Source organism: Engystomops pustulosus, chromosome 6, assembly GCF_040894005.1.
Source record: "Engystomops pustulosus chromosome 6, aEngPut4.maternal, whole genome shotgun sequence".
Taxonomy (NCBI): domain Eukaryota; kingdom Metazoa; phylum Chordata; class Amphibia; order Anura; family Leptodactylidae; genus Engystomops; species Engystomops pustulosus.
In genome coordinates, this window is record NC_092416.1 from 102053020 (window position 1) to 102071821 (window position 18802).

General features: G+C 43.1%; 1 protein-coding gene across 1 annotated transcript in view; it reads right to left on the reverse strand.

The window, feature by feature from the left end:
* Positions 1 to 18802, reverse strand: part of LOC140065818 (sulfotransferase 2B1-like) — a 76805-nt gene that overhangs the window by 46990 nt on the left and 11013 nt on the right. The window contains exons 2-3 of the mRNA XM_072113376.1: positions 10714 to 10925; positions 2790 to 2916 (exon numbers count right to left, since the gene is read on the reverse strand). Coding sequence (XP_071969477.1) covers positions 2790 to 2916; positions 10714 to 10925 — 339 coding nt within the window. The remainder of the gene's footprint in view (positions 1 to 2789; positions 2917 to 10713; positions 10926 to 18802) is intronic.

Sequence of the window (18802 nt, forward strand, 5' to 3'; positions counted from 1 at the left end):
TCTCACAAAGGCTCTTCTCATCACCAGTGCTTAGTTTGGCTGGACAGTCAGGTTAAGGAATTCCACATTTCTTCCATTTAAGGATTATGGAGTCCACTGTGCTCTTAGGAACCTTAAATGCTGCAGAAATTTTTGTTGTAGCCTTGGCCATATCTGTGCTTTGCCACAATTTGGTCTTGGGCAATTCTCCTTGGGCAGTTACTTAGACCAAATTATACTTATGTGCTCTGACATGCACTGTCAGCTGTGAGGTCTTGTAAAGGAAGTGTCTATTCATGTACATAGATATTTGTAATATATATATATATCCTTCTGTCATATTCCTTTCCCCTTGGAGAGAGCACACCTGCCTTACTACGGATATACTGAGGGCCTTTGGGCAACAGGATGTCAACCCCCTTTATTATGGGAAAGTCATTCAAACTCTTTAGGGTCAGTTATTCGGAGACAATTTATATCTCTATATCTGGATGGGAATACAGGCCCTTTTGTTTCTAAAGTTGTTTAACTACCCAGGGTCAGTTATTCGGAGACTATATGTCTAGATGGGAATCTAGGGTCTTTTGTCATTTCCCACTTGAGGGGGGCTGAATGGGTGACCAAATGGATATACAAGATATGAAGGTAAACATCTGTTGTTCACCATTCTGGGGGGAAGGGACAAGGGGCAGACTTATAAGGGCATGAGTGTGGAGGATAGAGGAAGAAAAATCTTCCCTACAGACCAACTAGGAAAGGAGAAGGAATCTGCCATCACCACCAGCTAAGAGGATCACCACAGAGAAGACACTATAGCACCTTCCCGGATTTGGCTGAGTACCTGTATCTCTGTACCCCGATCCCCTGTTCTCTATCTCTGTACCCCGGCTCCCCTGTTCTCTATCTCTGTACCCCTGCTTTCCTATCTACCTAAATCTATCTCTGTACCCCTGCTTTCCTGTTAATCTCCCTGTCCCCCTTCGTTCTCTGTAATAATAGGGATAGTTAGGTGTAAAGATCATTATATGTGTGTGCGTGTGTGTTTATATGCATTGTTGTGGGTTGGATTCTGTGGGTTTCTGGGTATTGTGATTAACATTGTATACTTCTAGTGTGTTAATAAATATTATTGGTATTAACCCTGAGTGTGGTAAATTATAGTGTACAATACAGAGATTAGAAACAGAAGATATAAGATATAGTAAACAGTACAAGGAGGAAGGTAGTGATATTAATCGTCATATTGCATAACAATTTATAGAACTACCAGCGTCCTACTACAGGTCTGATAAAGACAGGTGTGTTCCTTTCCTTAATCAAGTCCAATTAGTTGATTATACACAGCTGGAGTAGAACCGTTTCAAGGAGTATCATAATGAAATGGACAAGATGTGATTTAAATATGAGTGTCACAGAAAAAGGTCTGAATACTTGTGACCAGATGATTTCAGTTTCTCTTGTTTAATAAATTAGCAAAAATATCTACATTTCAGTTTTTTCTGTCAAGATGGGGGCAGAGTATACATTAATGAGCAAAAAAAGAATATTTTTGATCTTACCAATTTCCTGCAATGAAACAATGAGTGAAAAATTTTAAATACAGGCAGTCCCCAGGTTATGTACAGGATAGTTTCTATAGGTTTGTTCTTAAGTTGAATTTTAATGTAAGTCGGAACTGTATATTTTTTTGGTCTCTATGACAATTAGATTTTTAAAATGTTGGGCTGTAATGAGAACCAGGATTAACAAGAAATCTTAATTGCAGACACCTTTGATACCTGTTATAGTTGTTTATTGTGGCCTAAGACTAAAGTACAGTAAATTACCAACATCCAGAGGTCCGTTTGTAACTAGGGGTCATCTGTAAGTCGGGCCTTCTGAAGTAGAGGACAGCCTGTATCTGAATACTTTCTGTACTCACTGTAGTTACTCATGTGTAAAAAGGTTGATTGGTTTGGGTGTTTTATTTTATTTATTATTTTTTATTGCATTTTAAATTAGGACAGGCAGACTCACTGTTAGGGTTGGGTAACACAGAAGACAGGGGATAGTGTGCCCTGAGCTTGTCCTGACCTCTGTCCCTTCCTATAGCCCCCCTACGCTAAACCGTGGGGCGACTACTTGAAGACTCGAAATACACTGGATAAGTGTGGGAAGGGAAACACAAACAGACTGACAAACATAAAACACAAAAGAATGGTAAACTAGCCGGAGTCACAACGAGAGGGTACGCCAAGAGCAAAATCAGTAAGCAAAAAGTCAATGTCAAAAACTAGCCGAGGTCACAACAATTCACATACAGATACAGAGAAAGTCAACCTAATGCAGCGAGCGAGTTATGAAGGGATTTCAAACACTGGCACAGGTGACTAGTGAAGCTGCAATTTATGCAGCCAGAACTCCACCTCCAGAACCTGATAGGAGCTGGACAACTTCTGGGAATTAACCCCTCAGGGGGGAGTTTGCGCGGATACGCACCGGGGGTCGGAGAACGCTGCTGGCACCAGAAGAAGAACCAGAAGTCCCAGCATTCTCCCTAGCGAACCTGACACTCTCTCTCCATTGTTAAGTGGTAAATAAAGTATATTGCAATGTTTACTATTATTATGTGCACCATTGATTTTTAACATTTTTATGAAAGTTTAGTTATGCTTTAAAAAGGATAAATAAAATTGGTTAATTGGTAAAAAGCATAAATAAAAACATTATAGCGGTTTGATTAGTACATGCGAGAAAAAAAAACAGTTCGGAATAAAAAAGAAAAATAGAATTAGAGAGGAAATTTAACAATAAAAAAGAATGATACATACCTCTACCCTGCAAGAAGTCTTCCATTAATTCATCAAAACTACTTGGTTTTTTCATAAGATATGACATATGAGCATAATGATAAAGAGACACCAGGACATCTTTTGGGCTTCGAGCTATGTAAATTATCTTAGAATGGATGAAAAAAACAAAAATGTTTTAAAGATACTAGAAATATTCCAAGAAGCTATACATTCAAAACAGCAAAAAGGTACTTTATTCATGATTTGTTAAAAGCCAAATAGGCAAAATAAAACATTGGAAGGCACAAGATCGATTACCAGGCAAAGCCTACGCATTTCGATATAATCTTACTCATGGCTGAACAAGCTATTTTGTATTTCCTGTTAAAAACACTTTTCCCCAGAAGATTGTTTAATTACTATAGGGCTATTCAGCTGATATAAAAAATTAGCGCCCGGAAAGGGTGAAGAAACCAAACTCATATGTATCGGAAACATCATACATTATATATACGTTATGAACCAACAAATATGCTACCTTTTGTTGCAAAAAGATGTATTTGCAATGTGCCAAACACTCGTCTTTTTTTAATAAAAATACTAGAGATGGGCGAATTTGTTGTAATTCGGTTCAACCAGATTCGCCGAATTTTTTGAAAAAATTCAATTCGACCCAAATCGAATCATGACAAATCATGTTAAAAAAACAGGTATTTCCTGGCTGCAGAGAGCCTGCAGAGATTTGTAGAATGTTGTGCCATGCTCAAATATGCATAGAGAGCACGGTTTAGTCTTCAAACAATGCTGTGTTTTAGTATGACACGGACATGGCAGCCGCCCCTCCTAGAATTGCTTCACTTTTCAATTCCATGAACACTTACAGAGGCCATCTTCACCAAAAAAGCGAAGCAGCCTGACAAAGGTAACATCTGTGCCAGCTAAAAAGGACTGAGCTGAGGTCCAAGATCCCACTATAACATCAAAGAGTGCAGTCTTTTTACAGTGACATCAGATTCTATGCATTACGAGAGGACCTGTTCTGTTAAACGTGGATACATATAGTAACCCCCCCAGAGGGTGCAGAGGGTGTCGGCAGTAATTCTGCATTGACATCACTGATCATTTTGCCCTTCATTTCATCCGTCAGTGTCCGCTTTCAATCGGTCGATAATCCATCATCAGTATTGCTAAAGCCAAAAACAAACAGGAGTGGGTCCAAAACAGAGATGACCAGTAAATGGGATATTTGCATGTCCTCTGTTTTCTGTATCCACTCCTGCTTTTGGCTATCAATCCTGAGGCTTTTCAATCCTAATGACAGATGAAATGAAGGGGAAAACTAAACAAAGTGGCAACGTCATAGAGCGGTGGAGGGTGAAAACTGCATTATGTAAATCACAGGGTGTTCCAGGGAGACAGCGGTCAGTTGGTAGCAGCATCAGTAGGCCGCAGAGTGGCACAATGACAAATTATGTAGGTGGCAGAAACATGGTAGGGCACAGAGTGGCACAATGACAGAGTGTGGAGGTGGTGTCTGCAGCAGGAGCCCACAGAGTGGTACAATAATAAAGTGTGGAGGTGGCGGCAGCAGAAGCAGCAGCAGCACCACCCCACAGAGTGGCACATTGATAGAGTGTGGAGGTGGCGTCAACAGAAGCAGTAGCCCACAGAGTGGCACAATGATAGAGTGTGGAGGTGGCATCAGCCGCAGCAGCAGCAGGAGCCCACAAGGTGTCACACATGAGCTTCCAGTGGCTGACAAAGTTACACAGGGGATTACTCCGGTCTGCTTGCATCATCAAAAAATCATTAATGGCTTTTCTCTGTTCATACAGGCGGTCTAACATGTGGAGGCTGGAATTCCAATAGATGGAAACATTGCATATCAGACTATGTTGGGGAGGCCGTTCTGACACTGCAACTCAAGGAGGGTGTGCTTGGCTTTGTTAGTATGGATGAAGTGCATGCACAGTAAGAATGGCTGAAGTGCATGCCATTTTTAGAATGTCTTGCAGATAGGTAGAAGACTTGAGGAACCTGTTGACTACCAGATTGAACAGATTGAGCAGGGCACATGGGCCATTCCTCCTTGGTGCAGCGTGGACACCATGTTCCTCCCATGGTGGAGAAGGAGGAGGAGGCGGACACCGGCGCAGGAGCAGCAGTTTGACAACGTGGATGAGAAAGCGGCGTCTCTTGTTCAAGTTGTTGGTGTGGCTGGACGGAAAGCACATTCACTTTGTGGGCCGTAAAGGACATGTACTGACCCTGACTGTAGTTACAGCTCCACACATCCGAGCTGCCATGCACCTTGGAAGAAACCAATAAGCTCAAGGACTGGCCCACCTTCTGTTCTACATTCTTGTGAGGGGCCGGCACTGCCATTTTGGGAAAAAAAAATTGTGGCTTGGAACTCTCCACCTCAGTTCTGCACAAGTCATAAGTTCTCTGAAGGGTGCAAATTCCACAACTTGGAAAGGGTACTGCAGTACCAACAACTTTATCAAGAGCATGGTCAGCTTCTGCACCTTAGGATGGCTGGACGCACACAGTTGTCTCTTTGTAATCGCCTCTTTCAACGACTGCGTAGCAAGGAGCAGGAGCATCTGGACTGGGAGATGATGCCCCTTCGGCAGAGGTGCTGGAGCCTTGCCTGGCTGAAATCGCATGTGTGCCACTAGGTGCCGCTGCTTTTGCTGTGGCAGCAGGATGGACCTCCACATCTGTTCCACATTTCTCCCAGGCCTTTGGATGGTGACGCTGCATGTGTTGACGCAGGGCCGTGGTGCCAACATTAGATCCCTGGCCACGCTTCACTTTCTGCACGCAGATTCTCCATATACACACGCTTGGCTCCTCTGGTGTCTTAACAAAAACCTGCCACACCACCGAAGTGGTGATTTCACTGCCAACACTCTGCACTGAGTGACTACTAAAGCCTCTGCCACGCTGTACCACTGCTTATTTGGATCTTCGAAGCGGGGTTTGTACCCTGCGGCCGTTTGGTTCTCGTCCTCGCACTGCTGCCACCCTGCAGACTCACAGCCATGGTAGCGACTTGCTGCCTGCTCCGCTGCCTGATGCGCAAGCTGACACTCTCTTCGCCCGAGGATGATGAATCCCTTGCTACACCCGGCTCCCGGCTGCAATTTGCGTTTTCCTGTCACTGCTATACTCCTCAATGGTGTCAGTATGCACAGCCTGCCTACTGCACAAAGCAGTGGATGTCTTCCCCACCTCCCCAAGGTTCACTATCGTCCCTGTAGCCGAGATTGCGGACAAATAGTGTAGACACGTTAAACACCGAGCCCCGGAAGAAGCGCAACCTGGGTCGGTCAAGGTGTTTGGCATCTCTTGATTTTAAGGATTTTATATGCGCGCTTTTTAAATGTGCTTTTTTGTGAGTATATTTAATAAATTGTTTGTATCCTTTATCCTTGCGTTCCACACTATTTGTCCACAATCTCCGATACAGGGACGATAGTGAACCTCGGGCACGAGAGTGAGACGGGGTGCACGCTTCGGTCCAGTAAGTGGAGGCGGGGAGAAGGACGCTGAACCCAGGAGACCTCTATTCCTAACCTGAAGAAAAGGGGTGGTGAGATTCCTCATGACTGAATGTGAATAGGACCCTATTGTGGAGTAGAGCACTGACACTTTCTTGCTTCTTTCTTATGACCGAATGTGAATAGGAGCCTATTGTGGAGAAGAGCAGTGACACTTTCTTGCTTGTTCCTTATGACCGAATGTGAATAGGAGCCTATTGTGAAGTAGAGCACTGACACTTTCTTGCTTGTGCTGAGCCCAGACCACCTAGTAGCTCTCTGGATGAGGGAAATGAACAGGACAGAGGCTGGTTGAGGACAGGTGTGTGCTGCTGACCTGCTCCTGGACCATGCCAACTAATTGTTGTATCTGATGAACCCACGGACTCTTGGCTGGGGTTGTCATATTTGAGGAATTGGGTGACCTAGTCAACCAATCAACAACCTTTGGGTTGTTGATCAACACACTGCCACTAGATGACAATGGCAGTTCTGGCCTCACAGTCGCCCCTGCTGTGACGTCCCCTTACTGTGCTGCGACCTCTGCCTGCTCCACCTGCCACCTTTCTGTCTGACATAGTGGTTAATCAACTACATGGATTTGACACGTATTACTTGCTCTTAACTTTAGCAACACAAATGTATGGGAATTTGCGTTATACAGATACCCCACAACAGACATCCTGTAATTGAAGCTAAAATAACTCTATAAACTATGTGGATTTGACACATATTTCCTGCTCTCAACTTTAGCAACAAAAAAAGTATGGGAATTTGCATGATACAGATTCCCCTCAATGGAGACCCTGTAAATCATTCTATAAACTATGTGGATTTGACACGTATTTCCTGCTCTCAACTTTTGCAACACAAAAAGTATGGGAATTTATATTAGACAGATACCCCAGAACTGTAATTCCTGTAATTGGAGAAAAAAATGCCTCTATAAAGTATGCAGATTTGACATACTTCTTGCTCTCAACTCTAGCAACACAAAAAGTATGGGAATTTGCGTTATACAGATAACCCACAACGGACACCCTGTAATTGGAGCAAAAATGACTCTATAAACTACGTGGATTTGACACGTATTTCTTACTCTCAACTTCAGCAACGCAAAAGTATGGGAATTTGTGTTATACGGATGCCCAAAACGCACACCCTGGGAGAGGGGCAGAAATTACAACAGCAGCTGTGTGGATATGAAACAGATTTCTTCCTAGTGACTTCAGTAACAAAAATGAACTGCTATTTGGGGTATACATATCCCCCCTAAATGCACACCCTGGGAGAGGAGCAGAAATCACTACAGCACAGTACAGTAAAAGCAGCTAGACGCTACAGAGAGCACATGCAGTGTGAAATGCTGAGATTTCAAATGGCTGACAGTTTTAATAGGGCTGTGACATCACATAAGGCCCCTTCCACACTAGCGTTTTTCACGCACGAGTTCTGCGCGTGCTTTTGACGCGCAGAACTTGCATTGCACTCTGTCCCATTGTTTCCAATGGGCCTTTCCTCATTTGCTTTTTTTTTCATGCGCGTTCTTGCGTTTGTTTTGACGCACGTCAAAATCGCAGCATGCTCTACTTTTGCGTTTCACGCGCCCTATTCAAGTCTATGGAGACGCATCAAAAATGCATTGCACTGGCAAGCACGTGAGGTTGCTAGGTGACATGAATAATTCCCCTGCTCGAGATCGAGCATTTAATTAAAAAAACACAGTGAAGAACAGTGAAGAATAGAATAAAAACAGTGAACACAGAATCATTTAAGTGAAAAACAAAGTGAAGAACACAGTGAAGAATAGATTACAGATGTTCGGCACATCTGCTTACTTGTCGGGAGATCCGCGCGGAACGGTGCGAACAAAATAGCATGTGAAGAACAATATATATGTGTGTGAAGAACACATTGCAGATGTTTCCATACATCTGCAATGTGTTCTTCACACATATATAGAAAAAACTCGGAGACAGCTGCATGCCCAAGGTTGGTGCCTTTTTGCTACAAATTGAATCTTGGTATCCAGTACATTTACTAACTGTGTCTAACTAAGTGTCTGTTTGTAGGATAGGGATATGTCCTTTTATTATATTTACAACCTGGTTAAATAGCGAACTGTAGTTTGTGGAAAAAACAATGGGGTGTTTAACAAAAAGGATATATCCCTTTTGGATGTTACAACGCGCCAATAAAATTGTTTTTCATATCCCGAGAACTGACCTTATCTTTTCTGATAAACAAAAAGTTAATGCAACAGCGTCCAATAAAAACCTTAAACCCCACATTTTCTATATAATGTATTGATGTTTGTGTAACATATGCTTCATATATGCTTTCTTTTTTCCATTTGTGTGTTTAAAAAGTTATAAACTTCTAAACTTTTATATATAAATGCCAGCACAGTAACATTCTTTTGGGTCCAGTAAGTCAGTGAACCTAAAAGGAATTTGTCACAACATTTTCACAAATACAGATAGTGCAAGGTTCCTAAAGAACTGACACCCTTCTTTTAGCTAAACATTCTTTCCCTTACATCCCAATAAATCAACTTTGCCTTATATCTCCTGGCATACCCCGCGTGGTCAACGCCTCCCATCTACTCCTCCTCATACCCCATGCCTTTTAAGAGGATGTCATGTGACCAGCGTCACATGATCTAAGGTCTTTTAACTGCATGTATGTATCTGATCACATAAAATCACACCATGCATCCATAGACTTCTACTCCTCTCCATCCTCCATGCAATCATACTACTCACTATTCTCCATGGTGGCATGATGTGAGTTCATGTGATCAGATACATACAAGTGGTAGACATTGCAGATGTAACAGAACCTATGATGATGCATCCTGGTCACATGACTTTAAGTGCCCATTGATGTAACAGAGCTCTCTCTCAATATTCCAACAGAATATGTTAGCTCTTAGACCGGTCACCTGTTGAGTGTTATTTGAGATCTGTCAATCAGGAACAAGAAGGCAGGATAATGCAAGTTAATTTAAAAATGTGTGACTTTGGCTTTGTGTTGCTCCATCACATAAAATATAAATAGAATACATTTCAGCAGGTGTTTCAGGCTGAAGAAGGTGCGCAGCTGTGCTTGGGGTTCTATATACAAACAGACTCAATGGAGGGGTGGGCGATGGGTAAATGACAGTGCCAGAGAAGGTGAGTATAAGTGGTATATTATTTTCATAGCCCCCATCCCCATATAAATATTTTTTATTTCCAGACAACTCCTCTAAGTTTGCTGCTGTAATGAAGAAAAGTTCAATGAACATGAATACATTTGCACATCACTTTACAAGAAGTAGGTGCAAAAAGGAACCTTGTGGTGTTCATACAAGGGCACAGTTGTCCAATAAACTGTAATACAATGAATAACTACCTTATCTCTATTTTCAGCTCCAGTAAGCTTTATTCATTGCATTGCAGTTTATTGAGCCAGTGTGCCATTGTATAAACACTGCCAGATTCCTTTTCACACTAAGCCACCTTCATTTGCTTTTTGTGTTTCGGATAAGAATCACTGGTGTCCCATGCTTTATTAATGCAGTTTATTTTAATATTGCACTTCATGTGTATGCATTATCTCTGCTCGGTTTGTACATTTTTCCTTATTTGTTTGGTGCAATTGCTTGTACAGATTTTTACCATCCATTTGTGGGTTATTTGTCCATCAAGTTTCATCTTGGTGCTAGAACAGAATTTGATGTGATGAACTAATCTATACAAAGGTCCAAAAGTTTTTATATTTCACATGGGGCACAAGAACTAGAGTCAGTGAGCTGGCAATTATTTTCCTTTTTCCACAACCGTTTTTACCTTGTATAAAATACCATACTTTTGGACTATAAGATGCAGTCCAAATTAAGTCATCCTAAAAATGAAAAATAAATATTTTCCACCAAATAAAAAATTCCCTGCTGGTCTTACACAATAAGAGCACATACAGATCTGCTAGATCTATGCACACACATATACACACACAGCCCTGCTAGAAGTCAAGGTCCTGACAAAACACTGTTGGGAACAAGAAGGTGAGGAAGAGAGCAGTGTGGAGGTTCTACTCTCTGGAGATCAGGTGAAATGCTTCGATAGTGCTTCACCTTATCTCCAGAACAGCAGTCAGGAGAATCTGGCACTGCTAGATTCTCCTGACCTTTGGACTATAAGATGCAGGCACTTTAATAACTTAATAAAACCTTATACATTTATATGTATGTTCTTTCTTGTGGGTGTATTACAGAACGACAGTACATACTGATACTGATACTGGACTTGGCTTAATACTGGGAACTTAAAATAGTTAGTAAATTAGAACCACTTTTCAACAAACACATTGCTCGTTTTACTACCATTACCGATTCCACAAATAAATTCATCAATAGGTTATGTTGCAGCCTTTACCTTTGCTTTAGAAGAAAACAAAGACTTTGGAAAGCAGTGTATTGGTAAATGAGATGCAAGAAAACGTGGGGAATGGACTTCATCGACCAATTTTACCCCAATGCCACCAACATCAAGCCAGGGGATTCTCATAAAATTTGGAACTTCTCGACACCAGGTGACATCACCGTTTCTACAGATAAGACTTAAGATTTCTATCATCCAGGTGGTACCTAGAAAAAAAAACATTAAAAAAGATCAAATTTTTTGTTCATGGTGAGATTTTACCACATAGTCACAGGTGTGTCAGTGGATAATCGTTCAAACCAATCCTACATTTACTGGCTATAAAAATAAAATAAAAGTTGGACAGTGCAAAGTTAGATGGACAAAGGGTCTACTGCTACATGATAATTCTGGAGTAATTTAAGACTTTGCACCTTCTATTAATTGTTGCAGAACAATTCACAAGTTTTTGTCTCAACTTGCCTTGCCCTTTTAGAACCTCGCAAAAATTGGGGTTGAGATTTGGAGTGGTGTCACAGGGGGTCATTTGGCTACATTCACATGACCGGCGGATATATCAAGTGGCATCAGCCTCTTAGACTGGACTTCTATGGCTCCCAGTGACAGTGCTGTGTGTCATCACATCCTCAACGAGTCAGGCACTTGTCTGCCTATAGAAGGCGGCTCACCAATCCCCCCTCCTGTGGATTATAACAAGTACATGGGAGCGATTGACTTGTCAGACCAGGTGCTTCAGCCATATAACACCATGTGGCAGTCGAGGGTGTGATACAAGAAGCTGGCCGTGCAGATGGCACTGTATAATGCTTACATGCTACATCTATGTGCAGGCCAGAGAGTAACTTTCCTGGAATTTCAAGAGGTGGTAGTCAAACATTTGATTTTTGGAGAACAGGATAGGGAGGAGTGCTAGTACTTCTGGATGTAAGGCCACACAGATTGTATAAGGCACCCATTTCCAGGAGAAGTTCCCTTTACTGCCATCAAGGGAATTTTTTTGTAATGCCTGGTTTTTGTAAAAAACAGGGAATAAGGAGCTAAAAGAAGAGTATATCAGTATGTTAGATTGCTTGGCTTAGTATCCTGTAGCTCTTCTTCTTTGATGATAAAATTATATTGATTTAACACTCTTCTTGAGATTGTTTAAATATATATCCCTGTAGGCCAATCTGTTGGTTTTGAAATGTGGATGCCTGTATAGAATTGGTTATGTCCAAGAAGTTTCAGTGTAGGAGAAGTTCACTTCCAGAATTTTTGTAGGATGATATGTGCTGTAGTGATGACATAATTGAATTAATTGCTGTTCAGGAACTGTACAGGTTACTAAAATGTTGTCAAAGCAGCCGTAGTATGCCATTGACAAACTTCTAATATGGAAGTTTGTACAAGTCTGAAAATGTCAATATAATAGTCGAAAACACTTACATACTGTAATGTTAACATGGCTTATTAAATAAGTAGTAAAACTAGAGGTGCACAGCCTTTTTTGGTCTGTGGGCCGCATTGTCATACCACTACCCTTCAGGGGCAGCACTATTAACCAAAACCCTAGATGCGCCAAAAACCACAGTACAGTGCAAATCCCCCCCCCCCCCAGAAACCACTACTGCATAATACTGCATTTGAACAAAAATTTACATAGATCCCAGAGTAAACTACAATAGAGTGCACAAACAAGATGATAATAATGATGATGGAAATTGTCTGAACCCATGCTGCCTGAAGTGAAAATAATTTATCTACTATAATACTGCCCTCTATGTACAAGAATATAATTACAATAATACTACCCCCTATTTACAAGAATATTACAATTAGAAAACTGTCCCCTACGTACAAGAATATAACTACCATAAAACTGCTTTTCCCCCCCAGGTCTTGTACCCCTCCTCGGTGATGTAGCCCCCCTCAATGTCTGCTACCTCCCATCTCACACAACAAACCTCCTGTGCCTCCAGGTCTAGTCCCCCATCCTCACTGTCATCAGCCCTGTTCCAGGGTTGCTGTATAGTGGAAAAGCCGGAGGGTTATGTGATGATTACATCATCACAGGTCCTTTAGCTGACTGGCTGTACAGCTTCTAGCAACTCGTGCAAAATAAATCACAAACTGATTTATCAAAACATAAGCTGTACTACGTATTCACAAAATCTACACATGTATGGTACCTAAGACATAAAAACAATCCATAAAAACAACACATTGGTGGACACAAATAAAGTACATCACTGGTGCTTATAGTGTAGTAGTTCCATGGTATAGTCCAGAATACAATAGCCAAACCACAAAGAATACAGAAATCTCTATACAGTGTGCTAGTGCATATTTAATCAATACAATATATATCGTATAATGTATAGAGATAAAGTGCTTAGTGCATATTTAAATTACCACAAATACCACCCAAAATTTCATCACAAACACATGTAAAGTGCCTAACGCATATATGAACGGCTATGAAATGTTAATCTGGCTGCGTATCAAATACATACAAAAATTAAAGTGCATAGTGCACGTAAAGTGAATTAAACCAGGCTGCAGATCAATAGGACCAAAAGTGATCTACCACAAAAACCCGACCCACGTTTAGCCATCGCTTCCTCAGAGGGTGCTTCAAGCACTAATGACTCTAAATCATGAAAGTAATAAATTACCACCAGGCCAACATTGGGAGAGAAAAGAGCTGGACCACAGAGCTAGAGGGCAACTGGGTCTTGGTCCTTGCTGGTGCTGTATTGCAGCGGCGGTGGCTGCCATGTGACACAGCACACAATAGCGTAGGGACCCACTACAACGAGGTCACTGTGAAGTGGTTAGTGGGCTTATGCAATTTGATCAAAATGTAACTAAGAACCTTGAGTTTGTTTTGTTGATAGAGACTAGCGGCAATAGATCATTGTATAATGTGTGATGTGCAGTCCAGTTCATTGAATGCAACACTGCTGTTAAGTGTTCTAACTTTCCTTTACTTCAAAATATACTACATTAAAAGAAAAATCTGATTTCATACCACAATTAAGTGATACACACACATATTTAAAATTGAAGAGTGACCCCACAATGAGATGTAAAAAGGAATTGGAGAAACTTTGGGAATGGGGGAGGGAGCATGAGATTATCAACAAATAGGAATTAATATATTTAAATATACACACCCCAATAATTCCAGTAATATACTATTTGCCCAAAGTTCATAAGAGCACTAAAAATCCCCCAGGTTGACCTATTGTTTCTGGGATTAGCTCTGTTACTAGTCGCCTCGAGGAATACATTGATATACACCTTCAGTAGAGATGAGCGAGCACAAAAATGCTCGGGTGCTCGTTATTCGAGACAAACTTTTCGCGATGCTCGAGTGCTCGTCTCAAATAACGAACCCCATTGAAGTCAATGGGAGACTCGAGCATTTTTCAAGGGGACCAAGAGTCTGCACAGGGAAGCTTGGCCAAACAGCATGGCCATGACAGAGTGACCGGATGAGGCTAGATAGCATCTAAAACATCCAATAACTGACCCTGACACTATAGGGGATGGCATGCAGAGGTAGCGGCAGCAGCGGCAGGCTAAAGAGTGTCATGGCGACATACCCTAAATGGACTCAGGCTTAAAACCAATGGGTGGCAAAGAGGAACCAAAGGAGGTGAGCAAGAAGCGCTGAAATGATTTCCTATGTCAACAAAAGGCTGACGGTATATTTAGTCGATAACACAGCATGGTGGCGACATAGTGACCAAGTTCCATAACGTATCTGGTGAAACACCCGAAAAATGAGCCTGACACAGCTCATTTGATAAGGGGACGACATGTGGAGGCAGCCATGGAGACCACTTCCATGATTAAGAGCGACAGTATGGGGCATCCATATTGCTGCTATGATTGCAACTTCAGGTCTCCAGCATAGTGGCGACAGATGGGCCGAGTTCCATTATGTATCTGATGAAACACCTGAAAATTCTGCCTGACACAGCTCGTTTGATAAGGGGACGATGTATGGAGGCAGTAAAGTAGTAGTAGATTAAAGGTGCTGTAGTTAAAACTATGTTAGTTGGATCTTGGGATGGAGCTGGCGGTCCGCTGCCAGGCGAGCTTTCGCCTGTCCAAGCCCCTGTCTCTCGGCTCCTCCCCAAACAGCACTTCTAAGAACCTTTTGTATAAGATCAAGTGTAGTAGTGTTCTTATAAGTTTGGGTTATGGTGGGTGAGGGGCAGTGGCATAACTACCGCCGTAGCAGCCGTAGCGGTAGCTACGGGGCCCGTGAGCATCAGGGGCCCGGACGGCGGCACAATCACAATGTCTGCTGACAGCGCTGCATTTCTGTACCCATTCAGACCGCCGCCCGGGCCCTGCTATACGGCGCATTAAGGTCAATACCAAATACCCCCCTCTTTGTCAAGCCCGCCCCAGTGTTTCTGTCCCGCCCCGCTGCTCCCGCGGCCCCCTGGCCAGCATGTTGTGCCCGCGGCTGGAACACTGGTTCCACAGCTGCCCGCCCCGCCGGCTCTCCACTCTGCTACAGTGACTGCCCGGCAGGTACCCTGGTAGCGCAACTGCCTGCCCGCCCTCCACTCTGTTACAGCGGCTGCCCGGCCGGTATCCTGGTCCAGCAACTGCCCACCTGTACTCAGCGCTGCTTGGGAGCGTGCCCTGCAGGCATGCTACTCCCACGGCCTTCAAGCAAACTCCCTGGTCCCACGGCTGCCCGGCCGGTACCCTGGTCCCGAGGCCGCCCGGCCAGCACACTGGTCCCGAGGCCGCCCGGCCAGCACACTGGTCCCGAGGCCGCCCGGCCGGTATCCTGGTCCCGCAGCTGCCCGCCTGTTCTGAGCACTGCTCCCACGGGTGTCCGGCCGTTACCTTGGTCCCTAGTCCCACTAGTCCCGCAGCTGCCCGCCCTCGACGCTGCTCCCGCAGTCCCCGGTCCCACGGCCGCCCGGTTGGCACCTCGGTCCAGCGGTCGTCTGCCCTCCACACTGCTCCCACGGCCACCCGCCATGTAGCTGCTGCGGCCGCCTGGCCGACACACTTCTTGGGCTCGCAGGATGAGACCTAACTGACCCACCCCACTGCAAGAAATGTAAGTCCCTATATATGTATGTATAGTTAATTAATGTATGCTATATGTGTGTATTTGCTGTGTGTAAATGCTGTATATACTGTATATATGTGTCTATATGCTGTATATACTGTATATATGTGTGTATATGCTGTATATACTGTATATATGTGTGTGTATATGCTGTATATACTGTATATATGTGTGTATATGCTGTATATACTGTATATATGTGTGTAAACGCTGTATATACTGTATATATGTGTGTAAACGCTGTATATACTGTATATATGTGTGTAAACGCTGTATATACTGTATATATGTGTGTAAACGCTGTATATACTGTATATATGTGTGTAAACGCTGTATATACTGTATATATGTGTGTAAACGCTGTATATACTGTATATATGTGTGTAAACGCTGTATATACTGTATGTTTGCTGTGTGTATATACTGTATATAGATTAAGTATGCGTGTATATGGTGTCTTTATACTGCATGTATATGTATACACATTGGGTGTATACCGTATGTAAAAGAATATGATGTATGTATGCTATATGTATGTATATATACTGTATGTATATACAGTGAGTTTGTATATACTGTATGTATTAGTGTATAGATGTATATATGAGTGTATACGTATGTATGTGTGGACGAGTATATAAAAGTGAGTGTAGAATGTTATGTTGTGTATTTAAGTGTATAAATGTGTGTGATTGTATAAACATGTGAATATGTGTGAATATTTTTAAGGGGAAGGGGGGCCCCATGCAAAAATCTGCTATGGGGCCCTGCCTCTCCTAGTTACGCCACTGGTGAGGGGGATGTAAACAGATGCGCAAGAAGCGCTGAAATAATATCGGTAAATGATAAAAGTTTGCCAGTATATTTTGTGGATAACACAGCAGGGTGGCGACAAAGTTAACAAGTTTGATGTGGAAGCCATGAAAACAACCCAAAATTCTGCCTGACACAGCTTGTTTAATAAGGGGACGATGTATGGAGGCAGTAAGGTAGTAGTAGTAGATTAAAGGTGCTGCAGTTAAAACTATGTTAGTTGGATATTGGGATGGAGCTGGCGGTCCGCTGCCAAGCAAGCTTTCGCCTGTCCAAGCCCCTGTCTCTCGGCTCCTCCCCAAACAGCACTTCTAAGAACCTTTTGTATAAGATCAAGTGTAGTAGTGTTCTTATAAGTTTGGGTTATGGTGGGTGAGGGGAATGTAAACAGATGCGCAAGAAGCGCTGAAATAATATCGGTAAATGATAAAAGTTTGCCAGTATATTTTGTGGATAACACAGCAGGGTGGCGACAAAGTTAACAAGTTTGATGTGGAAGCCATGAAGACAACCCAAAATTCTGCCTGACACAGCTTGTTTAATAAGGGGACGATGTATGGAGGCAGTAAGGTAGTAGTAGTAGATTAAAGGTGCTGCAGTTAAAACTATGGTAGTTGGATCTTGGGATGGAGCTGGCGGTCCGCTGCCAAGCAAGCTTTCGCCTGTCCAAGCCCCTGTCTCTCGGCTCCTCCCCAAACAGCACTTCTAAGAACCTTTTGTATAAGATCAAGTGTAGTAGTGTTCTTATAAGTTTGGGTTATGGCGGGTGAGGGGGATGTAAACAGATGCGCAAGAAGCGCTGAAATAATATCGGTAAATGATAAAAGTTTGCCAGTATATTTTGTGGATAACACAGCAGGGTGGCGACAAAGTTAACAAGTTTGATGTGGAAGCCATGAAGACAACCCAAAATTCTACCTGACACAGCTCGTTTGCTAAGGGGACGATGTATGGAGGCAGCTATACAGACGACGTGTGGAGGCAGCTATAAAGACGACGTGTGGAGGCAGCTATGGAGACAATTACATTTGGATAGTTCCTGTATGTGGCAATCCAAAATAGTTTTTAAACCAGAGGAGCAGATAGGTGGTCCTCCAGAAAAATTAAATAGATTGAGTGCCTGTATGTGGCACTCCCAAAAATTGTTTAAAACAGAGGACCGGGTGGGTGGCCCTCCAGAAAAATTAAATACATAGAGTACTATAGCTAGAGCCAGTTGGCCCTGGTAAAAAATAGCCAGTTTCCTCTGCTTTAGTGTACAAAGAGGAGGAGAAGGAGGAAAATGAGGAGGAGGAGTGCATACATTATTCAGGTTGAGCTTCTTTCACCTGGTGGAGAATGGAAATCCTGAGAAATCCAGGCTTTATTCATCTTGATAAGCGTCAGCCTGTCAGCACTGTCAGTCGACAGGCGTGTACGCTTATCAGTGATGATGCCACCAACTGCACTGAAAACCCGTTCAGACAACACACTAGCGGCAGGGCAGGCAAGAACCTCCAAGGCGTACAGCGCCACTTTGTGCCACATGTCCAGCTTTGAAACCCAGTAGTTGTAGAAAGCTGTGTGATCATTTAGGATGATGGTACGGTCAGCTACGTACTCCCTCACCATTTTTCTGTAAAGATCAGCCCTACTCTGCCGAGACTGGGGACAGGTGACAGTGTCTTGCTGGGGTGACATAAAACTGGCAAAGGCCTTGTAAAGCGTACCCCTGCCACTGCTGGACAAGCTGCCTGCTCGCCTACTCTCCCTCGCTACTTGTCCCACAGAAGTACGCCCTCTGCCGCTAGCGATGTCAGAAGGGAAATACTGTTTCAGCTTGTGCACCAGGGCCTGCTGGTATTCATGCATTCTCACACTCCTTTCCTCTCCAGGGATAAGAGTGGAAAGATTTTGCTTGTACCGTGGGTCCAGGAGAGTGAATACCCAGTAATCGGTGCTGGAATAAATTCTTTGAACGCGAGGGTCACGGGATAGGCAGCCTAGCATGAAATCTGCCATATGCGCAAAAATTCACTCCCCTCACTGGCCTGAGTCTCCATTTCCTCCTCCTCCAACTCCTCTTCTTCTGCCCATACACGCTGAACAGTGAAGGTCTGAGCAATGCTCCCCTCTTCTGTCTCACCAACATTCTCCTCCTCTTCCTCCTCATCCTCCTCCACCTCCTCCGATATGCGCTGAGAA